Raw genomic sequence first — 18,210 nt, 5'->3', positions numbered from 1 at the left:
TTGTGTTTTTGTTCATTAGATCACAACAACTTTCCCCAAGGATCCAGTTTATACTTTTTCTATTTCACAAAATCCATTTCCTATTGAAAACCGGGATGTATTGGGTGAGACACAGGTAAGCTCTTTGTCTTTAGAAACATAATTTAAAGTAACTACTGCTTGTTCATCTAGTGTCAGTGTTGTTTTTCCAGAAAGTACCAAGGTTTCAAACTCTCCTGATTCATTCTTGTGACGAAGCCCAGCTAGGACTGTCTCTGAGACACTGTTGATCACCCTGACATCCACTCCGGGCTGACAGATAACCACAGAACAGAGCCCCATGAGGCCCCAGGCCTGTGGATCTGCCAGAAGGGCCATTCTCACTTGACTTCTTTTTTTCCCCAAATTTATTTGTCACTCGTGTCCTCTCCTAACAACTTTTTTATTTGTTAACAAACGTCATTTCTTGTGGAGATGTGTCACTTCACTGCTTGCTCTGGCTTCCTGTCCTGTCACCCTGCTTCATCTCTCATGCACCATCCAGGACGTGTGTGGCGTTGTGTGGCCCGGCCACCCAGGCTTTCTAGCACTCGGTGCGGGTCTCACGCAGCACATCCTGTGCCGTGACCCCTGCTCTCTCCTGCAGGTGCCTCTTGCTGCCACATGGATGGTCTGGGACATGTTTGTTCAAATTGTTAACAGGCATCACAGAAAAGAATATAAGGATATTTTCTTGAGAAGCATGGTGCTTCACTTACAAAACCTCTCTGATGCTTTGCTCTCCTCATGGCCCATCTGTGGGACTCAGGGTGCTTATAAAGGTGCAGAGCCACTTTCTGGGTGGCATTCTTGAATGCCTGCGTTTAGTTTTGCTGAAGGCGGTCATGTTGCATAATCCCCCCAACACTCTCTCTCTCTCTATCCTCGCGGTCCAAGTACCCAAGGTCAGCAGTACAGGTGAACCGCGAGTACCAGGCAGGTCTTCTCCTAGCCCCGAAGTCAGCCCTTCCCGCAACCCACTATCCCCCTGGAGGTGGCGGGTGGGGGGCGATCTGTCCTTGTGAATGCATTTGCCAGCTGGGTCAGCTTTATAACTGTGTTCTCTTACACCTGTCGATAAGTCACATGTGTACTGAGAGCATCCTCCTAGGAGGATAGAGCCACAGCTCATGTTGCAGCCATGTGTCCCTCTGGCCTGGGTCCCCATCAGTGTTTATCAAACAGGATGGGGAGTGGTGTGTGTCTGAGCTCTGCACTCAGCCGTGTCTCAGGAGGGGACGATGGCTCTCTGGGCTGGGACCCAGGGCTGTCTGGGGACGCTCGTGCTCACTTGTTTCCTCCCTCACCACTGTAGGACTTCCACAGTTTGGCCACCTATCTGTCCCAGAATACCTCATCCGTGTTCCTGGATACCATCTCGGATTTCCACCTCCTGCTGTTTCTGGTCACCAATGAGGTCATGCCTCTGCAGGTACAGGCCTGAGTGTGTGTGCCGACTGAATATCTGGCTTTGGTGGTCCCCAGGTGGGGTTTGGCTATAAAAAAGATGCTTCCTTTTCTCACAAGCCAGAGCATGGCTGGGAAGCTGGGTCAGAGTCCCTCTTAGGTCCTGTGGGCAGTGGCTTTTCACAAGGGGCTTCTTGGTACAGAGATGGAGCTTCCACATTTAGCAATTACACTGAAACAGCTTCTCTAAGCCTCGGTGTCGTGTCCCCACCCCATGGAGGACAGTTCCATTTGTCATAACTGCATGGGAAGCAGAGGACATTGAGCTCTGTCCTCTAGCATGGAGCATTAGAGATGCAGCACTCTATAACGGTTTCAGAATCACAGCCCTCCTTCTTACTGATATCTCCTCTTCTCCTGAATCAACTGTGGTTTTATTGCCTTGGCCCAGAAGGTTGGCTGGCATCCAGGCCCTGAGTCCACAGCTGCATAGTTGGCGTTTTGAAGACGTGCTGTCAGGGAGCCGAGAGCAAGTGTCACCAACAGTGGCTGCTGTCTGAGCAGCGTAGGGGCAGTGGGTCCACCCAGGAGGCCCTTACTTAGTGTGTGCCTTTCTGGTGCTTGAGACCTTTGGGAATAGCAGAGTGAGAGGAATGAATTTCTTCTGAGCCCCTGACTTGACACATTCCCTGAAGGTGACAGAGGGCAGAAGCGCCTCAGTCCCCACTTGTATCCTGTTCGGTCTATCTTGTGTCTGTATCTTGGCCCCAAACTACCTGCTTCATATATTTGACATCAGGTACCCCAAGATTTCCCTCTGCCTCTGCTTGCCTCATTGAGCGCAGAGAGTGGCCCTTCGGCCCCAGTGCAGGCCACTGCTCATCCAGTCGGGCAGGTGCCAGAGGTCTGGGCTCTGCACACCAGGCCCGCTTGTCAGTAGACATGTACTGTTTGGCAGTCACCTGTTGGAAAACATTTTCTGGGGAGCCCCTGAGATCCCCTGAAGCTTTAGTAGTTTCTCATTGTATAGACTATTTTAATTTTCTGTACTTGGACCCTGGAGGTGTAGGATCTAGAGACGTTTGAGAAGACAGAGAGCCTCCAGGGAAAGCATGAGGGTGGAGGGTGGACCCCATGGCCGTGAGCTCCTGTCTGTGCATCCAAGTTCTCAGGATAAGGGATGTGAGCTCAGTATCTCGGTGGTTGAGCATAGTGGTCTGCTTGTGGCAGAGGGCAGCTCTTCAGGATGAACTTAAGTTTAGCTCTGAATTTAGCACTTGATTTTATAGACCTAAGTGTGTGGCATTTTGTGTTTCATAGTGACAGCCTGTGAGATTTTTTTAATTCCCTCTGGAGTATGTCTTGACATTGGGGAAGAAGAGTCTTATTAACAAGAGTGTGTCCACCATCGCACAGCAAGTTGGAGTCTTCATTTTTGGGTTCTTGCAGGACAGCATCAGCTTGTTGCTGGAGGCAGTGAGGACCAGAAATGAGGAGCTCGCCCAGACGTGGAAGAAGTCTGAGCAGTGGGCCACCATCGAGCAGCTGTGCAGTAAGTGTCCCTGCCCTCCCATCACCAGAGCCCAGGGAACTGGGCACTACTCTGTAAGCCTCTGAGGTCCAGCACAAGCTGGGTGTCGAGGGCAGTCCAACAAGCACACAGACTTTTTCATTGCTGCTCATGCACACTGTCAAGGCCACACAGATCTTGGGTGTTCAGCTCTGTGCTCGTACCTATATGTGTACAGATGATTTGCTAATCATCCAGCATCTGAGGAGCAATTGGAAAGTCATTGCATTGTTTTTTGTCTTCTAATTTTTTAAAAAGATTTTATTCAAGAGAGAGCATGAGCAGGAGGGACAGAGGCAGGAGGAGAGGGAAATTCCCTGCTGAGCAGGGAGCCCGACGCAAGACTTGATCCCAGGACCCTGAGATCACAACCTGAGCTGAAGGCAGGTGCTTCACCCACTAAGCCATCCAGGTGCTTGAATATCACTGTTTTAGATAAACAGAAACCTGGCGTTTCACCATAGTGCTGAAAGGCCAGCACTCCTCAGGCTTTTCTTTTTCCCTTCCTACTCCTGGTCCTCAGACCTTTCTTGATGGATGAAGCGGAAAAGCCTTACAGAATAGAATGTAGGGATCTGTGTCCGCAGGGGCCCTCATCACCTCGCAGCCCCAGGCAGAGCCTCCCGGGCTGCATTCCCGGGCAGCTGCTCCCGATATCCCCGCCCCGCCAGCAGAGGGCTCAGAGTGGTGGGCTGCTGGTGGCGTCCCTTCCTTTGTGGCTCTGAGAAATACTGGAATGCCCTCTTCAGACAACTTTGAAAATACATGGAAATGTTTATACCGTTTCCTCAGTGTAGTGGGTTAGGTACTAGAACCAAAATTAGCCAAGAAAAGACCCCAGTGGAACCTACGCCGTGAGGGAGCCTAGCGGACACCTCTTGTTCTCTTGATACCGATACCTGGGGCATCGGTGGTCTGGAGCGCCTCAGTAGTGGTTGTGCTACATTGTTTGTCAGGTTTTCTTTCTTTTTTTTTTTTTTTTTTTAAGATTTATTTATTTATATTAGAGAGAGAGAGAGGCAGAGACACAGGCAGAGAGAGAAGCAGGCTCCATGCCGGGAGCCCAATGTGGGACTCGATCCCGGGACTCCAGGATCGTGCCCTGGGCCAAAGGCAGGCACCAAACCGCTGAGCCACCCAGGGATCCCCAGGTTTTCTTTTCATACAAATCTGACAGAGCAGTACTGTGGCTGGCCAGCTGTGCCACAAGCGCTTGCTCTCCTGAAGTTCTGCTCACCACTCTAAGGCAGGAGACAGCTTGTTCCCACCAAATTCCCTACAGTGAAGCCCCACAGCCTCGTGTCCTCGGGTGGACAGTGGTGTGGTGCTGGCCACCCCCCCCGCAAGTCTGCGTGCTGCCCCCACCCCCGCCCGGGCCACCAGTGTGGTTTTTAGATCCTTCACGGAGAAACATTACTCAGCAGCTTTAATGTTGTGGCACCGTCTGTGTCAGTCCGGGGTGCCTGGAGAGGCTGCAGGTTGAGCCCAGCCATAAGCCTGTAAGATGGTGGTGGGGTGAGCCCACCTGCCTGCGGGGGCACCGCGCACTGTACAGGATTGTCATAGGATTGTCAAATCACTATATCATATGCCCGAGACTGATAGAACCTCCTGTGTCAACTACACTAGGATGTAAAAACAACCTGGGTGACTTAGACTTTTCCCCACAAGAGAACAGCAACACTGAGCAGCCTCAGTCGGCCGGGAAATGGAGTTTACTCTAAGCAAGAGCCCATCACCCCCATCAAAGAGGCCGTCAAAGCAGCCACAGCGCCAAGTGCTGGCGAGCTTACAGGGCAGCTGGAAGCCGCACGCACGCCGGTGACAACGTGAAAGCCGCCGCGGTGTGTTTTAGAAACCTTGACTTCCTCTGTGATCCAACAAGCCTGCTCCTAGGTTTTTCCCCCAAGACGTGAAAACACAGGTCCACCCAGAGCTGAGAGAGGTGTGCCCGTGCATTGACGGCAGCTTTGTTGATTGTAGCTCAAAAGTGTCAGTGGCCCAAATGTCCATGAGGAGGGGCACGGGTGGCCAGAGGCCGTGTTTTCACCCGGAACCCAGCCTTGGTAGTAGGAGGGGGAGCCCCTGACCCGCAAGCAAGGAGGGCAGCAGTGGGATTGAGCCGGTCGCGGTTGACAGCTTTGAGTTCTGCGGGTGGCCGCCCTGTAGGGCAGGGCTCTGTGTGCGAGCAGGGCCCCTCGGAGGTCCTGCAGCCCTGTCTGTCCGTGCCTCTGGCTGTGGTGGAGGCCAGAGTCGCCTTTTACTCTGCTGAGCAGCACGATAGAGGGCTCTCGGGGTGGAATGTCTTCCCCACGCGGAAACACCGAACAGCAACGAATGGCCACTTCTCTTCCACCCACAGGCACAGTCGGAGTACAGCTTCCGGGTCTCCACGAGTACGGCGCCGTCGGGGGCTCCACGCACGCCGCCACGGCTGCCATGTGGGCCTGTCAGCACTGCACCTTCATGAACCAGCCTGGCACCGGCCACTGTGAGATGTGCAGCCTCCCGAGGACCTAGGGCTCCCGGCCCCTGCTGGCAGGACTGGGCCCAGCCCAGCCCTCTCTGAAGCCGGGATCATCGTAACCATTGCCCGATGGCGGGCAGCCCTGATGGGCAGGGCAGGGTGGCTGCCCTCGGGTCTCTGACCCACAAAGCTTCTCAGCAGCAGGCTTCCCTGGAGGGAGAGCCAGGCTGGTGCACTGTGGGCTGACGCCCCGTACCAGCCTCCCAGGTGGCGGAAGGACTTGGGCACCTCAGAACCGTCCCCTGGGGTAGGGAGGGGTGGGGAGGGCTTACTGTCACTATCCACCTTTCTCTTCCCTTCCTCTGGATGCTTTTTGTTCTCACCCCTCCCACGGTTCCAGTTGGGAGTTCCTGGTGGCTGCTGTACCCAGTTGCTCTGGGCAGACCCTGGCTGGGAGACTGCCTCTTCCCCTGCCGGGGGCCATTGCCATGGAAACCTGAGTTGGCCCAGGGTTCCTGGCCTCCCTTGTGCTTGATCTGCAGGTTAATTTGCTGCCCACCCTCCTCCTTGCTCTCACCTGACCTCCAGGTGCGATTTTTAAAGTCTGCGTTGGTTGTAATAACAGTTATCAGTAATTTCTGCCCAGAAGACTTTTATTTATTTCTTTTTAAGATAAAAACTACATAAAAGGGGAGTGAGAGAGACTAGTTCCCACTTCCTTTCCTCTAGTAGTGAGTTCCCAGGAGCGGGTGCAGGGAGGACACAGGGTGGGCGAGGGTGGACAGAGACCCACGGTCATTTCTTGGAAGTAAACCTCAGTGCCTGAGACTTTCTTGCCAAGCCACACAGCTGTAGATGTGGTCCAGCAGGAGGGCAGCAGCCCCTCCAGGAGGCTGATGCCTCAGGCCAGGCCTCCCCGGGGTGCACTAGGCTGCCCAGGTCCCAGAGCTCTGGCCCCTTCTTCCCATTGCCCTGCCCATCCCCTGGGCTCCTGCACGGTGACAGAGCCGTTGCATCAGGCCCCCGTGAGAGTATGGGTTTGGCCTATTGTGAGGCCCATGGGGACTGTTGCGGGGTCCCAGGACAGAGGTCATGGTCAGGCCTTGTACCTGTGCACTAGGGTCCCCAGGCAGGTGTGGGCGGCACCCTGATGCCTCTTTGCCTTAATGAGGGCCGGGTCTCGGAGCTGCATGGCACCCACAGGAGAGGCTGGCCCAGACATGGACTGCTCTGGGGTCGGGGGAGGCCTGTGGGACTCTCCCTTAGTCACGGCACTGTGGACAGAGAACTCTGGTCTCTGCGTGTTGGCTTTTCTGGTGATAAGGGCTGTGCCTGGCATCTTCCAGTGCACCTGGTGTGGGTCACTCAAGACTGGTCTGCTCTGGGGGCCAGGGCCCCATCTGGTTGGGTCTGCCTTCAGCAGAGCCATTGGTGTTGGCGAGGGGGTGGGGTGGGCCGGAGATGTGCTGAGAAGCCGGCCTGAAGCACCGACCCCCACCGGTGTGTGGTGATTGTCGCCGGAGCTCGGCTCCCAGCCACCTGCTGAGGGGCCACCCATGGCCTTGCGGATGTGATTCTTGCGGCTGCGCTGGCTGGAGCTCTGGCCCCTGGGATCCGATGTGAGGCTGCAGAGGAGCCTGGTGGCCCGGGCCCTGAGCGCAGCCCCCTGTCTCCCAGGGCCCCTCTCCACCGTTTACCCCAAGCTGGTTCCCCTCTCTCTTCAGCCAACATTCTCCTCACTCTGAAGTCGTGGCAGATGCATAATTCGTTTTGTCTTTTAGCTGAAAGAAAAGTGTGATTTCTCTGCTTCTGGTTTTGAGTCACTTTGTTCAGTAACGCACTTTACTGTCCAAATAAATAGACTCCAAGCTCAGCGTAAGGGTGTGGGGGGCACCCCGCCGGAGGCTTTGCCCCAGCAGCTCAGCCACCTCCTCCCGCACAGAGGGGTCACCCGCACCACCTGCATCCTGCTGGCCCTCGCGTGGACACAGCCTCTCCCCGGGGGACGGAGCTGGCTGCCTCGGCCTCTGACCAGCTTGCCCCGGGTGCTGCCACTCCAGCTCCGCGGGGCCATGGCCACTGGGCCTGCCATAGCGTTACCTGGATGCCGGCCCCGCCGTGAAGCCAATAAAACTCCTGAAGTGACTGCTGTGCTCCAGATTGTCATTCCTGGGCCCTGGGGCCTTCTGTGCCCCAAGTGTGCCTGCCTGATGCTCCCAGGTTGGCCTCCTCGGGCCACTGAAGGGGAGACCCCAGCGTGTTACCGGGCTGGAAGAGAGCCGCCTCCCTTGGGTGCTTCCCTGCCCGTCAGCCATGTGGCTGCTCCTGGAGGGGGGAGGGCAGATGCTTGCAGCAGGTGAGGGATGCAGTCTGGAAGCCCCCAGACGGTTCGGGTGTCGGGTGAGTGGGCTGCAGCTGACGTGCTGCTCGTCCTGAATCCCCTTGCCGATGGCAGCCAGAGGCACCCCCTTTTGCTGTTTGGATACCAGCCTCCAAACACCCCTCTCTGTACCACCCTGTCCTGTGGCCTCGAGACTCCGGCCACTGTCAGGGCCCCAGGGGCTCTCAGGCCTGGCTGCTTCCAGCAGCAGTGCAGTTGGCATGACCAACCATAGTCCCCAAGTTGGTCACTGCCCCCCTCCCCGACCCCTGGTGCACCTCAGACTGTGGCTCGATGAAGGGAGCCCCCCACCTCAGGGAACAGCAGAGACCCTGTGCTGCCTGCGAGGGGTGCCCTGCACTCACCGTGGCTCCTCCCTGCATTTAGCATCAAAGGCAGTAACAGCAGTGCGCAGCTTGCAAGCCCGCAGGAGGCTGTGCGACTCCTCACCAGCCCTCAATTCCGTTTGTCTGTAAATCCCCTGGGACTGGCACTGGGGGGGGGGGGGGGCGGGGGCTGTCCCTGGAGGTAGGCTGTTTATCATAAAGCCAGGGCATGGGGCAGCGAGTGGTGACCCAGCCCGACACTGCCTGCAGGGGCATCCTGGCCAGCCCTACCTCCCTCCTTCAGTCCCTGGCGCCTGGGAGGGCTGGGATGGGAGTGAGCTCGCCAGGCACGGTGGTCGCCCGGCGGGGGAGGCAGAGTGCCCTCTCCTAGGAAAGGAGCCCGCCCTGCTCCCCGGTTGTGAGGGTCTCACGGGGAGCTCTTCTTCGGGCCGCCCTACTCTTCCCCCAGCCCCGACTTCACCGTGGACCGAGTGCTGCGTTCACCTAGAGTTCAACCCAGAAACCCTGCAGCAGTGGCTGCCACGGCCGGCGCGAGGTGCCCCCCTCACCCTGTGCTCCCGGGTCAGCGCTGGGGCTGGGGCTGGCGCTGGGACCGCCCAGCAGGGGCCCCTTGCACGTGCCCGGGGGCTTGCACGCTCGCCGTTGCCTTGAGGGAGGGGCCCACGTGGTCGCTGCAGCCCTGGCCCCAGTGGTCGGCGCCTCCCCAGCAGGGAGCAGGCAGGGGCGTGGCGCGGGGAGCCGTGTCGCTTCGCCCCGCCCCACGCGGTTACCGGCCGGGGGCGGGGACGGCGGGGCGGAGGGCGCCTCCGCCCGAGGTCAGCTCAAACCCTGGCGGGGGGCGGCGGCAGCTCGGGGAGGTGACCCGGGGAGGTGACCCGTCCCCGCACGGCGCAGCGGGGAAACCTCCGACTCCAGGAGCGGCCCGCGGGGACCCCCGATCTCCGGGCCCGGCCTGCAGGGTCCCGGGGCGCACGGGGGGACACGCGACGCGACCTCGCGCTCAACCACCGGGGCTCGGGGCCCCGCACGGCCGTGGAGCGTGGGGGGCTGCCGGCCGCGGGGCCCCCACCGGGAGGGCGCCGGGGGCGCGAGCGCAGGCCCTGGGGTATCCCGCGTGTCCACCGCGCTGCTCGCGGGGCGCAGCCGGGCCTGGGGTTCCCGCCGTCACCCCAGCAACCCGCGCCGCGGAGCCCGGGCCACGCCCCCGCCACGCCCCGCCGGGCCGCTTTACGGTGGAGGTCGCGCCGCGACGTGGGCGGCCGTAAAGCGCCCCCGCCCGCGCCCGCCCCCCCCCGCCCGCAGCATGGCCAGCCCGGCGCCGCGGGTGGACTACCTGGCGGCCTTCCGCTGCCCGCTCGGGGGCCCGGCGGCGGGCAAGCCGCACGTGCTGTGCCGCGGGGCCGAGCTCTTCGTGTCCACCGGGCGGGAGCTGGTCTACGTGTACGACCAGGAGGGGCGGCTGCTGACCGTGAGCGCCGGGGGGGCGGGGGGGCGGCGGGGCGCGGGCCCCGGAGGCGCTGGCCTGACGCCGCCTTCCTTCCCCCGCGTCCAGGCCGCGTACCGGCTCCCCGGGCAGGTGTGGCACCTGGAGCTGTCGCGCCCCCGCAGGACGCTCTACGTGCTGTGCGCCCGCAAGGGCATCTACGGCTTGGCGCTGGGCCAGGCGAGCAGGTGACCCGGGGCGGGGCCGCGCGTGCTGGGGCCTCGGGGCACTGGGCCAGGGCCCCCCAGGGCCGGAAGGCTCAGGGCCGGCGCTGAAGCCCGGGGTGCCCCTCCAGCAGCCTCCCGCTCCTGCAGAATCCACAGGAAACGAGCATCTGGCTGCAGTGTGCACCCGAGGCAGGGGCGGGATCCCCCTTTTGCACGGGGCTGTGTGGTTAGCCGTCAGCCAAAGCACCCTGAGCCCCGGCCAGTGGTTAGAGGGGCCGCCCCCCCGTGCACCAGTGCAGAGCCTAGACGCAGATTCCTGCCCGTTGCTGGCTCAGGACTGGAAAAGGGAGAGGGTGCGGTTCACAGACTAGGCCTTGGGGGTCTTACAGGTCTGCACCCATGAGAATTTGCTTCTGAGCCCCATTTCTCAAAGCCCGATACATTCCATTGCATGTGTGTCCTGGGGTGACTGGTGCCGATGACAGTGGTCCGTGGGCAGCTGGGAGGTAGTGCGGCGGGCCAGCTGCCCCCGGGTGGGCCTTCTGACGAGGGGCTGTCCTGGTCACTGAGGTCACTCCCCGGGAGACTCCAGGCCCAGTGTGCTCAGTGACGCCGTGCGGGTACAAGAGCTTGCGAGCCTTCTGACTAGCGGTTCCCTGGTTTTTGAAGGTCCGTGAGCCAAGGTGACGGGGAGGACAGGGACAGCGAGGACAGTGCGAACGGTGAGCCCCCTTGCACCGTGATCCCCGTGGACCCGGAGGCCTGCATCCTCCCCAACACCACTCTGTGTGCTTTCACCGTGGTCGACAACATGCTTGTCACCCTGGTACAAGGCCCTGCCCGGTGGAAGGTACAGCTGTTTGAGTGTCCCCGTCCAGGGAATGACGCTAGACCCGGAGGCCAAGTCGGCGAGGTGGAGTTGTCCACCTCCAGCCCCCTGGCTGGGACCCTTGGGGAGCCCGCAGCCCCTCGCTCCCTGCCGGTGCTGTGCTGCGTGTCACCGCCGGGTAGCAGCGCGCTGCACGGCCACGTGCGGGGCTCCGGGGGCTTCACGCTGGAACAGGCCCTCTTTGGGCTACTCTTTGGAGTTGATGCCTCCCTCCTGGAATCACCCGTGATCGTCTGTGGCCTCCCCGATGGCCAGCTCTGCTGTGTGGTCTTGAAGACCCTGGTCACCTCAAGGTTGTCCCCTGGTGACCCAAAGGCCCTCGTCAAGATCCTCCATCACCTGGAGGAACCCGTTGTTTTCATTGGGGCCTTGAAGACCGAGTCATCGGCTGAGGACACACACCCTGACTGCCTCGTGGCACTCGGTCACCACGGCCGGATCCTGGCCATTAGGGCCAGCTGGGCTGAGGTAGGGAACCTGGTGCCAGACCTGCGGGAGTGCAGGCTCCCAGGGCCCGTGCTCTGTGCGGCTTGTGGCGCAGGGGGCCGAGTGTACTATAGCACCCCCTCAGAGCTATGTGTCGTGGACCTGGCTGCGGGAGGCGCCCCCTGGAGGCCCGAGCAGCCCGACGGGGGCCCGGGAGGCCTGCCATCTCCGCTGTGTCCCACCAGCTTAGGCATCTGCAGTGTCGTCACCCTGTCTGTGTTGTCCGAGATGCCTGAAGGTACAAGCTGCTATTAGAACCTGAGACCCCGCAGCCTGTCATGGTGGGGGTGGGACGTAACGGGTGGCTGTCTCCTGTCCCGTGAACTGGCCTGTCCCCCTCACCTTGCTTTGTTCCCGTGTCTCGCACACCTGATGGGCGGGCTTCCCAGCTGCCATAGCTCGGCACCTGGCGCGCCTTATCTCAGGGCCAGGGTGTGCCTGGTCTGGTGTCTTGTGTGGCTGGGGGTGGGGCTGCACCTGGTGGCCCAGGCAAGGGCATCTGTCCGTGACAGGGCTATGACGGGCAGTCCAGGGAAGTCCACATCACTTCCAGTTAAGCCCTGGCATTTCTGAAGGCTAGCAAACACCTGCCCCGCTTCCCGTGGGGCCCACTTCCGGCCCGCTCTGTACCCGGACAGAGCCCAGAGAGGGCTGGAGCCGTGTTTGCCCGGCGCCATGGGGCAAGGACAGAGCCACCCTCCTCCAGCGCACGCAGTTGTCCAGATGGCCCACGAGGCCTGCAAAGCCACAGGGGTCAGTGCTTGATGTCGGGTGAGAGGCCGAGTACATGGCAGCACCACGTACGGGCTCCGTACCCGCCGTTCTGGCTGCCATGCCTTGGCCTGTGGGAGATGCCAGACGGCTGCGGGAGGCGGGGCCCAGGGGTGGGGACGGGGACGGGAGGATGCTAGGGACAGCAGGCTTCCAGAAAGGCCCCAGTGAGTGCGGCGCCCTTCCCATGCAGCCCTGGGGGCAGCCCCACCAAGGCGGCCCCTTCGATGGCTCTCCGCGGCCCACGCGCGCGTGCGGGGCTCCTCAGGGCCGTGTCCGGGGCCTGCCTTTCTCCCTGGGGCACTGGCCCCTGAGGATGAGCCCCTCCCCGCCCACTGACCGGCCCGTGGCCGTGCCTCTCCAGGGGGCGCCAGGCTCCTGGCCCTGTCCGCTGGGGGCCGCCTCATGATCTGCAGCCTGGCCCTGACCTCCGACGCGCCGTGTCCCGGCAGAGCCACCGTGGCCAACAGCGGCCAGAAGATTAAGGAGCTGCTGTGTGACATCGGCACTGTGTCTGAGAGGTGAGCGGCCGCGCAGCCTGCAGCTCGGACAGGCCGGGGCTACGCCGGTGGGAAGGTGAAGGGACGCCGCCGCCCCCTAGAGCCCGCCTGCCGGCCCCTTCTCGCCCCCTCCCGGTCCCAGCGGCTCTTTGCTCTGACCCGGCGGGGAAGCGGGCTCCCGCCACCCTCAGCGGCCCTTCTGCATGGCCCAAGTGCGTGGGTGGGCTCTGGTGCCCTGTGGCTGGGGCTGTGGTACCTGCCGCCCTCTGGGCCATCACGGAGGAGCGCCGGGGCCAGTTCAGTGCGGTGGGACGCGGCGAGGAGGCCAGCCCCCCCGCGGACACCACCGGCCCACGCAGCCCTGACCCGTTGGCGCTGGAAGTGTGCGCCGGGTCAGCTCCGTCCTCTGGCTGCTGTGGTCCCACCACCCGAGAGAAGGCGTCAGGCCAGGTGGCTGGGCGGGACCGGAGTGCTGCCCTCAGGTGGTGCTGGCTCCTCACGGATGTGTGTCCGGGAGCGAGGTTCTGGTGCCTTCCACTCCCGGGAGCAGGGACCAGGCCCCCACCACCTTCCCCGCCCTCGGCGCACGCGTGTTCTTTCCAGGGTATCTTCCCTGAAGAAGGCAGTCGACCAGCGGAACAAAACCCTGACATGCCTCAACGAAGCCATGAATGTGAGCTGCATCCTGCTGGCCAGCCGGGAGGGCCCCAGGCCCATCTCCTGCACCACCAGCACGGCCTGGAGCCGCCTGCAGCTGCGGGATGTGCTGACGGCCACCCTCCGGCTGCAGAACGACAGCGGCTTCCGTCTGGACCGGGGCTGGGCCTTGTGTGTGCAGGTGCTGACCAGCTCGCAAGCCCCAGACCCAGACGTGGCTGGCTCGGCCACCACCTACACCATCCCCGTGGACCAGCTGGGCCCTGGCGATCGGCGGGAAGTGACGCTGCCACTGGGCCCTGGTGAGGATGGCGCCCTGGACCTGCCCGTGACGGTGTCTTGCGCGCTACACTACAGCCTCAGGGAGGTCGTGGGCGAGGCCCTGGCCCCTTCAGAGTCTTTCAAAGACTCCTGTTTGGATGAGGGCCCCCCCGCCGTGCTGCCCGAGCAGGACGGCATCTGCCTGCCCCTGAGCGAGCACACCGTGGACTTGCTGCAGTGCCTGCGCTTCCCTGGCCTGGCTGCACCCCACACGCAGGCTGCCAGCCTACTGGGCCCCGCTTGCGACCCTGTGGACACCTTCTTGGGAGCTCTCCTCGGGCCGCACGGTGAGCCAGCGGAACCTGCTTCCCTGTGGGCCAAGTTCCTGCCCCCGTCGGTGGCTACGATCAAGGTGTCAGCAGAGCTGCTGAGGGCCGCCTTGGGGCCCAGTCACTCAGGTTGGTGTTGCTGAGTGGTCTCACTTGGCCCCAGGGCCTGTGGACACGGGGCCCCACCCTCTCCCAGGACCCACCAGAGCTCACTGCGCCGCCCCTGTCCACCAGCCACGTCCCTGTGCTGTGCCACCCTGCAGTGGCTCCTCACCGAGAACACCGCGCTGGAGGCCGTGAGGACCCGACCACTGTCCTCCATCCAGGGAGTGGCCCCAGATGGCACCGAGGTCCACCTCACCATCCGAGAGGCAAGCAGGGGTCAGCGCCCAGGGGGAATGGGCCTGTATGGTAGTGGTTCTCCGCGTGGCATCTCAGGGCTGATTGAAGGTGTCAAGGCACGGGTCATCTGCCTGGCCAGGGTTTCTGACACGCGCCTGGGGCATGGCTGTGCTGGAGCGGCCTCTGTGGCGCTGGGGTGTTCCTGTGGGGACCGGCCTGTCCTTCACACGTGGGCCCCCACCCCCCGCGCTGGAGGTGTTCGTGGCCAGGTGCCCCGGCACTGCTTAGCGGTGGTCTGTACCCCAGGGCATCGCCCACTGACTCCAGTCCCTGAGCGGGGACTGCTGGTGCTCTGGCCCCTCGCTCTCCACACTCGTTCCTCCCTGAGGTGCTCCTGCTGGCAGGCCCAGGCCATGTCCAGCAGACTCTTATGACCGAGCACTGGGTTTTTGCGGAGCCGCCCAGGCTGCCAGGACACGTGTCCCTGAGGCGGTGGGCCGGCCCCTGCACAGCCTTTCAGGCCAGGCCATCATGTCTAGGTTGGGGCATCCCTGGGCCCTGGTTCTGGGCCCTGCATCACAGGTGCTGGAAATGGCCAGGTGCTCTTGGTCTTCCTAAAATGCCCAGGCCCCTGGAGCCTTGCACATCCTGGCCCACGGCCCATCCCTGTCGGGGTTTTAGCTTCGGCTTTGTGGGGTTGGGATGTTCTGGGGAGCAAGTGGCTGATTGATCACCCAGCCAGCTCCCTGTTCCACATCTGAAACCCTGGCCCTGCTGTTGGGACCCGGGATGCCCAGTGTGGGCCGCAGGGTGGTCCAGGCAGGGACTGTCCACGGTGAAGCAGGCACAGTCACTTCCTTGTCCAGTGAGGGTCATGAGTCTAGATTCCGAGGGAAGAGGACTGGGGTCCCCAGGGCCTCTTGGGGACAGGTCGAGCTGCCCTCAGGGTGGGACGGGGCTGGGTGTGGGTGGTAAGACTCCTCCCGTGTTATAGGTGACCGTGACCCAGGTGTGTGCAGCAGGGCCCTTGCAGGCCGTAGAGATCCAAGTGGAGAGCTCCTCTTTGGCCACCCTGTGCAAGGCTCACCACGCTGTCATTGGGCGTCTGCAGGTAGGTGGGCCTGCTTGGGAAGTCGGGGGAGGCGGTGGGGGGAGGGACTCGGGGCTGCAGGGGCGTGGCTGCCTGCGTGGGGGTCGCGGGACCGTCCCTCCTTCTCTCTGCTCCTGCGTGTCTGTGTCATGCAGGAGAGCTATAGGCAGCGGGGTGGCCGTGGGGGAGCTCTGCGGGTTGCCCTTCAGTAACAGGAGCTGTCCCTGCTGTGCTGGCAGCCCTTGCGCTCCTGTGACAGAGGACGGTGCGTGTTCTCCGTCACAGTCAGCCGTGGGTCCCTGCCCTTGCCTGGCCAAGCAGAGGTTGTGCGGAGAGGCCATGCGCCGGGGCTGGGTGCCTGGCGTGGGTCCCAGGCCGAGGCATCTGCACCCTGAGTCTCCGCATCTCTGTTGGGAAAGCGAGAGTAGGGCCACCCCACCTGGTGTAGCAGCCAGCAGCCACGTGGCCAGCCAGTCCGTTCCCCGCCCCCCCCCGCCACTGGTTCTGCCTGTGGCCTTGGCCCCAGAGGACTCTGCGGGGGCGGCCATCAGCCTCCCCTGGGAACTGGCCATGCACACTCCCAGGCTTGCCCCAGACCCTGAGAATCGGAGGACCCGCAGTCTAGGCTTTTAGGCTTTGACGAGGCCCTGAGTGCTGCTGGTATCGACACCCCGGTGCGCCCAGGGCGTGGGTGCCACTCAGGAGCCCGTGTCCCCTGCGGTCACCCCGTGCGGCTCCACGATGAGCGCAGTGTGGCGCGTGCCACTCGGGACTATAGTTGCAACACTGCAGGCTGTCAGCGGGACTCTCCCAGCAGGGACACCCGGTCCCCAGACTGGTTCCCGTTCCTTCTGCCCAGAGAGGCCGGCGCCTCAGATGGTGTCTCCCCATCCCAGACCCTGCCGGGCACGGCAGCCAGAGCGTGTGCCAGGGGGAGGTGTGACCACCTTGGGCAACAGGAGTTCAGTGCTGTGGGCCGAGGCCTCTCCCCACGGCCACGTGCGGACAGAGCTGTTCTTCGTCTGTCCTGACTGCTTGTCCTCATTGCTCCCCCTCAGACTTGGGGCGCACCGCGTGCGCTCCTCCTGCCTCGTTGGCAAGTGCAGTGCAGTCCCAGTGCAGTCACGTGCTGAGCTGCTGGGGCCGCACTTGCGCATGTGGATTTGGGGCCCATGGTTTGGCGGCTAACGGGGAGGCTGGGTGCCCCCGCAGGAATCTGTGAGGGGGCCGCAGGCCATGGGCCCTCCTCTGCCAGCGGACATCGTGCTCCCCGGAACAGGAGCACCCTTGAGAACCAGCACATGTTCTCTTGGCTCCTCAGTTTTGGGGACCTGCCAGGTGGGTGGTAGCCACAGAGCCTGGCGGGGCCTCACCGCCTGAGCCTGTCTGGGAACTCGGATCTGAGCCCCCAGGAGCTGCCTGGGCTTCCCCCAGAATGTGGGACAGGCAGCAGCCCCAAGGGGGGCCATGCCGAGTGCATGTGCCACTGGGGCGGTTTGGGTGGCCCCCGCGGGGAGCAGCAGCCAGGACTGAGGAGCAGGTGACTGCCAGGTACCTCTCTGTCAGGCGAGGGCTGGAGTGGAAGAGGCACAGGGGCCTCGGAGGTGGCGGAGCAGGGCTGAGGTCAGAGGGGTGGGAAGCGTCCTCTGCAGCCCCTGCCCCTGTCTCCCCAGAGGATGGTTGTGCAGCAGGCTGCCCAGAGCTGCAGCCCGCCTGACATCCGTGTGCAGTATCTCCGCCAGATCCACGCCAACCACGAGGTGAGGCCCCTTGGCTCCTGTCCCCGGGGCCTCCCAGCGGCCTGGCCAGCAGGGACCGCCCCCAGCCAGGCTTCTCTGGGCTCACACACCCGCGTCATGGGTCACCCAGCACTGCGGGCTGCCCAGTGCTCAGCCAGAGGACTCTGCTCCTCACTCCTCATGGCTGTCCGCCTCCACTAGGACCTTTCTGTCCCCTGGGGAGGGGGTCCCCCTCACCCCAGCTGTTCGCTTCCGTCCTGAGGGGACTTGGGGGCCTGGCTGCACGTCCCATGCAGTCCTGGGTCACCTGCCACAGCCCATAGGGTTTGTGCATGATGGGAGTCCCCAGAGGGGTGCCCGGCAGGAAGGCGGGGTCCGAGCCCTTGCTGCCCCCCCTCCAGGCGCTGCTGCAGGAGGTGCAGACCCTTCGGGACCGGCTGTGCACAGAGGACGAAGCCAGCTCCTGCACCACTGCCGAGAAGCTCCTGCAAGTGTACAGGCAGCTGCGGAGTCCCAGCCTCCTCCTGGTGTGATGCCTGCAGGGCCTGTCCGTCCCACCACGGTGCCCACGTGGTCTTGGGGAGGAAAGCCCAGGACATGAGCGGCTGCTGCCCGGCTCCTGACCCTGGTGTCGCCGTGGGGAGTGGGGGAGGCAGCTGAGCTTGGCCGCCGCACAGGACAAGGGCACCGGCCGCACGTGGGTTACAGGCGCTCAGGGAGGTGTCCACGCGGGCACGGGGCCCTGCCCTCGCTCCCCACCCAGTCCGCCCGCATCATTCCTCTTCTTTCAGCACCTGCCCACGGCTCCCCACTGAACCTGGTCATGGCACTGGAGCCCTGGGGTGGCTCAGCGACACCCCTCCATCCAGATGTCAGGCCCTGGAGACGGGGCTGGGGCCACAGAACATGTCGGTGTGGGACTTGGGGTGGGTTCATTTCTGTGGCCGGGGCCGTTCCTACCACTCTGGCCCCCACTCACCCGCGCACACACCGTCTTGCCCCCACCCCTCCGGGACCTCAGCCCTGCCCCTGTGCAGCTGCCAAGGTCACCAGCTGGGACCACGTTCCCCCGTGGCTTGAGCACATCACACAGGTGCCTCCGGCCAGGGCTGCACCCGCGCCTTGCACTGTGCGCGGTATCCAGGGCCCCTCAGCCTGGGCTGTGGCTCCACTCTGGTGCTGGTGCTTTTAGCATCTGGGGGGGTGACCCTCCTTTTGGACTTGGACATGGACATGGTGCTCTCCTGTGCGTGCGGGAGCCGCGAGGCACCCCCTGCCCCAGGACAAGTCTGTTCTTCGTGTTGAAC

At 62.7% G+C, this 18,210-nt stretch overlaps 2 protein-coding genes and 1 long non-coding RNA gene across 9 annotated transcripts in view; 2 read left to right on the top strand and 1 right to left on the bottom strand.

Annotated features, from left to right (window-relative positions):
- The window catches only part of NPLOC4 (NPL4 homolog, ubiquitin recognition factor), a 64,797-nt gene extending 57,529 nt beyond the window's left edge, over window positions 1-7,268 (top strand). For all 3 annotated transcript variants that reach the window (XM_072781968.1, XM_072781966.1, XM_072781965.1), the window contains 4 exons: window positions 20-115; window positions 1,334-1,450; window positions 2,875-2,977; window positions 5,358-7,268. In XM_072781968.1, coding sequence (XP_072638069.1) covers window positions 20-115; window positions 1,334-1,450; window positions 2,875-2,977; window positions 5,358-5,515 — 474 coding nt within the window. In that variant the 3' untranslated portion in view covers window positions 5,516-7,268. The remainder of the gene's footprint in view (window positions 1-19; window positions 116-1,333; window positions 1,451-2,874; window positions 2,978-5,357) is intronic.
- LOC140607303 (uncharacterized) lies at window positions 5,495-8,931 on the bottom strand. Of its 2 annotated transcripts, none has more exons than XR_012009403.1 (2): window positions 8,208-8,931; window positions 5,495-7,243 (listed from the first exon to the last, which is right to left on the bottom strand). It is a non-coding gene; the product is annotated as an uncharacterized lncRNA (long non-coding RNA). The 2 variants fall into 2 exon arrangements; XR_012009402.1 differs by lacking the exon at window positions 8,208-8,931 and adding an exon at window positions 7,563-8,186.
- A 541-nt stretch (window positions 8,932-9,472) lies between these two features.
- On the top strand, window positions 9,473-18,209 carry FAAP100 (FA core complex associated protein 100). Of its 4 annotated transcripts, none has more exons than XM_072781963.1 (9): window positions 9,473-9,657; window positions 9,742-9,860; window positions 10,509-11,452; window positions 12,350-12,506; window positions 13,089-13,861; window positions 13,996-14,103; window positions 15,069-15,185; window positions 16,838-16,924; window positions 17,305-18,209. In XM_072781963.1, exons 1-8 carry the CDS (start codon window positions 9,493-9,495, stop codon window positions 16,879-16,881), a joined length of 2,427 nt encoding a protein of 808 aa, XP_072638064.1. In that variant the 5' UTR covers window positions 9,473-9,492; the 3' UTR covers window positions 16,882-16,924; window positions 17,305-18,209. The 4 variants fall into 4 exon arrangements, 3 of the variants coding, with proteins under 3 accessions (XP_072638064.1, XP_072638062.1, XP_072638063.1); XM_072781961.1 differs by having other exon boundaries at window positions 13,967-14,103; XM_072781962.1 differs by having other exon boundaries at window positions 13,967-14,113.
- The last annotated feature ends 1 nt before the right edge of the window (window position 18,210 follows it).

Source organism: Canis lupus, chromosome 16 (genome assembly GCF_048164855.1).
Source record: "Canis lupus baileyi chromosome 16, mCanLup2.hap1, whole genome shotgun sequence".
Lineage (NCBI taxonomy): Eukaryota > Metazoa > Chordata > Mammalia > Carnivora > Canidae > Canis > Canis lupus.
Note: the sequence above shows the minus strand (reverse complement) of the source record. Positions and strands in the feature narration are given on the sequence as shown.

Bases quoted from the DNA above. Each gene is read 5' to 3' on its own strand.
- FAAP100 (XM_072781961.1), top strand. From the start codon at position 9,493: ATGGCCAGCCCGGCGCCGCGGGTGGACTACCTGGCGGCCTTCCGCTGC. The intron at 13,862-13,966 runs GTTGGTGTTGCT...CCTGTCCACCAG, and splicing joins CTTGGGGCCCAGTCACTCAG to CCACGTCCCTGTGCTGTGCC. The intron at 16,925-17,304 runs GTGAGGCCCCTT...CCCCCCCTCCAG, and splicing joins AGATCCACGCCAACCACGAG to GCGCTGCTGCAGGAGGTGCA.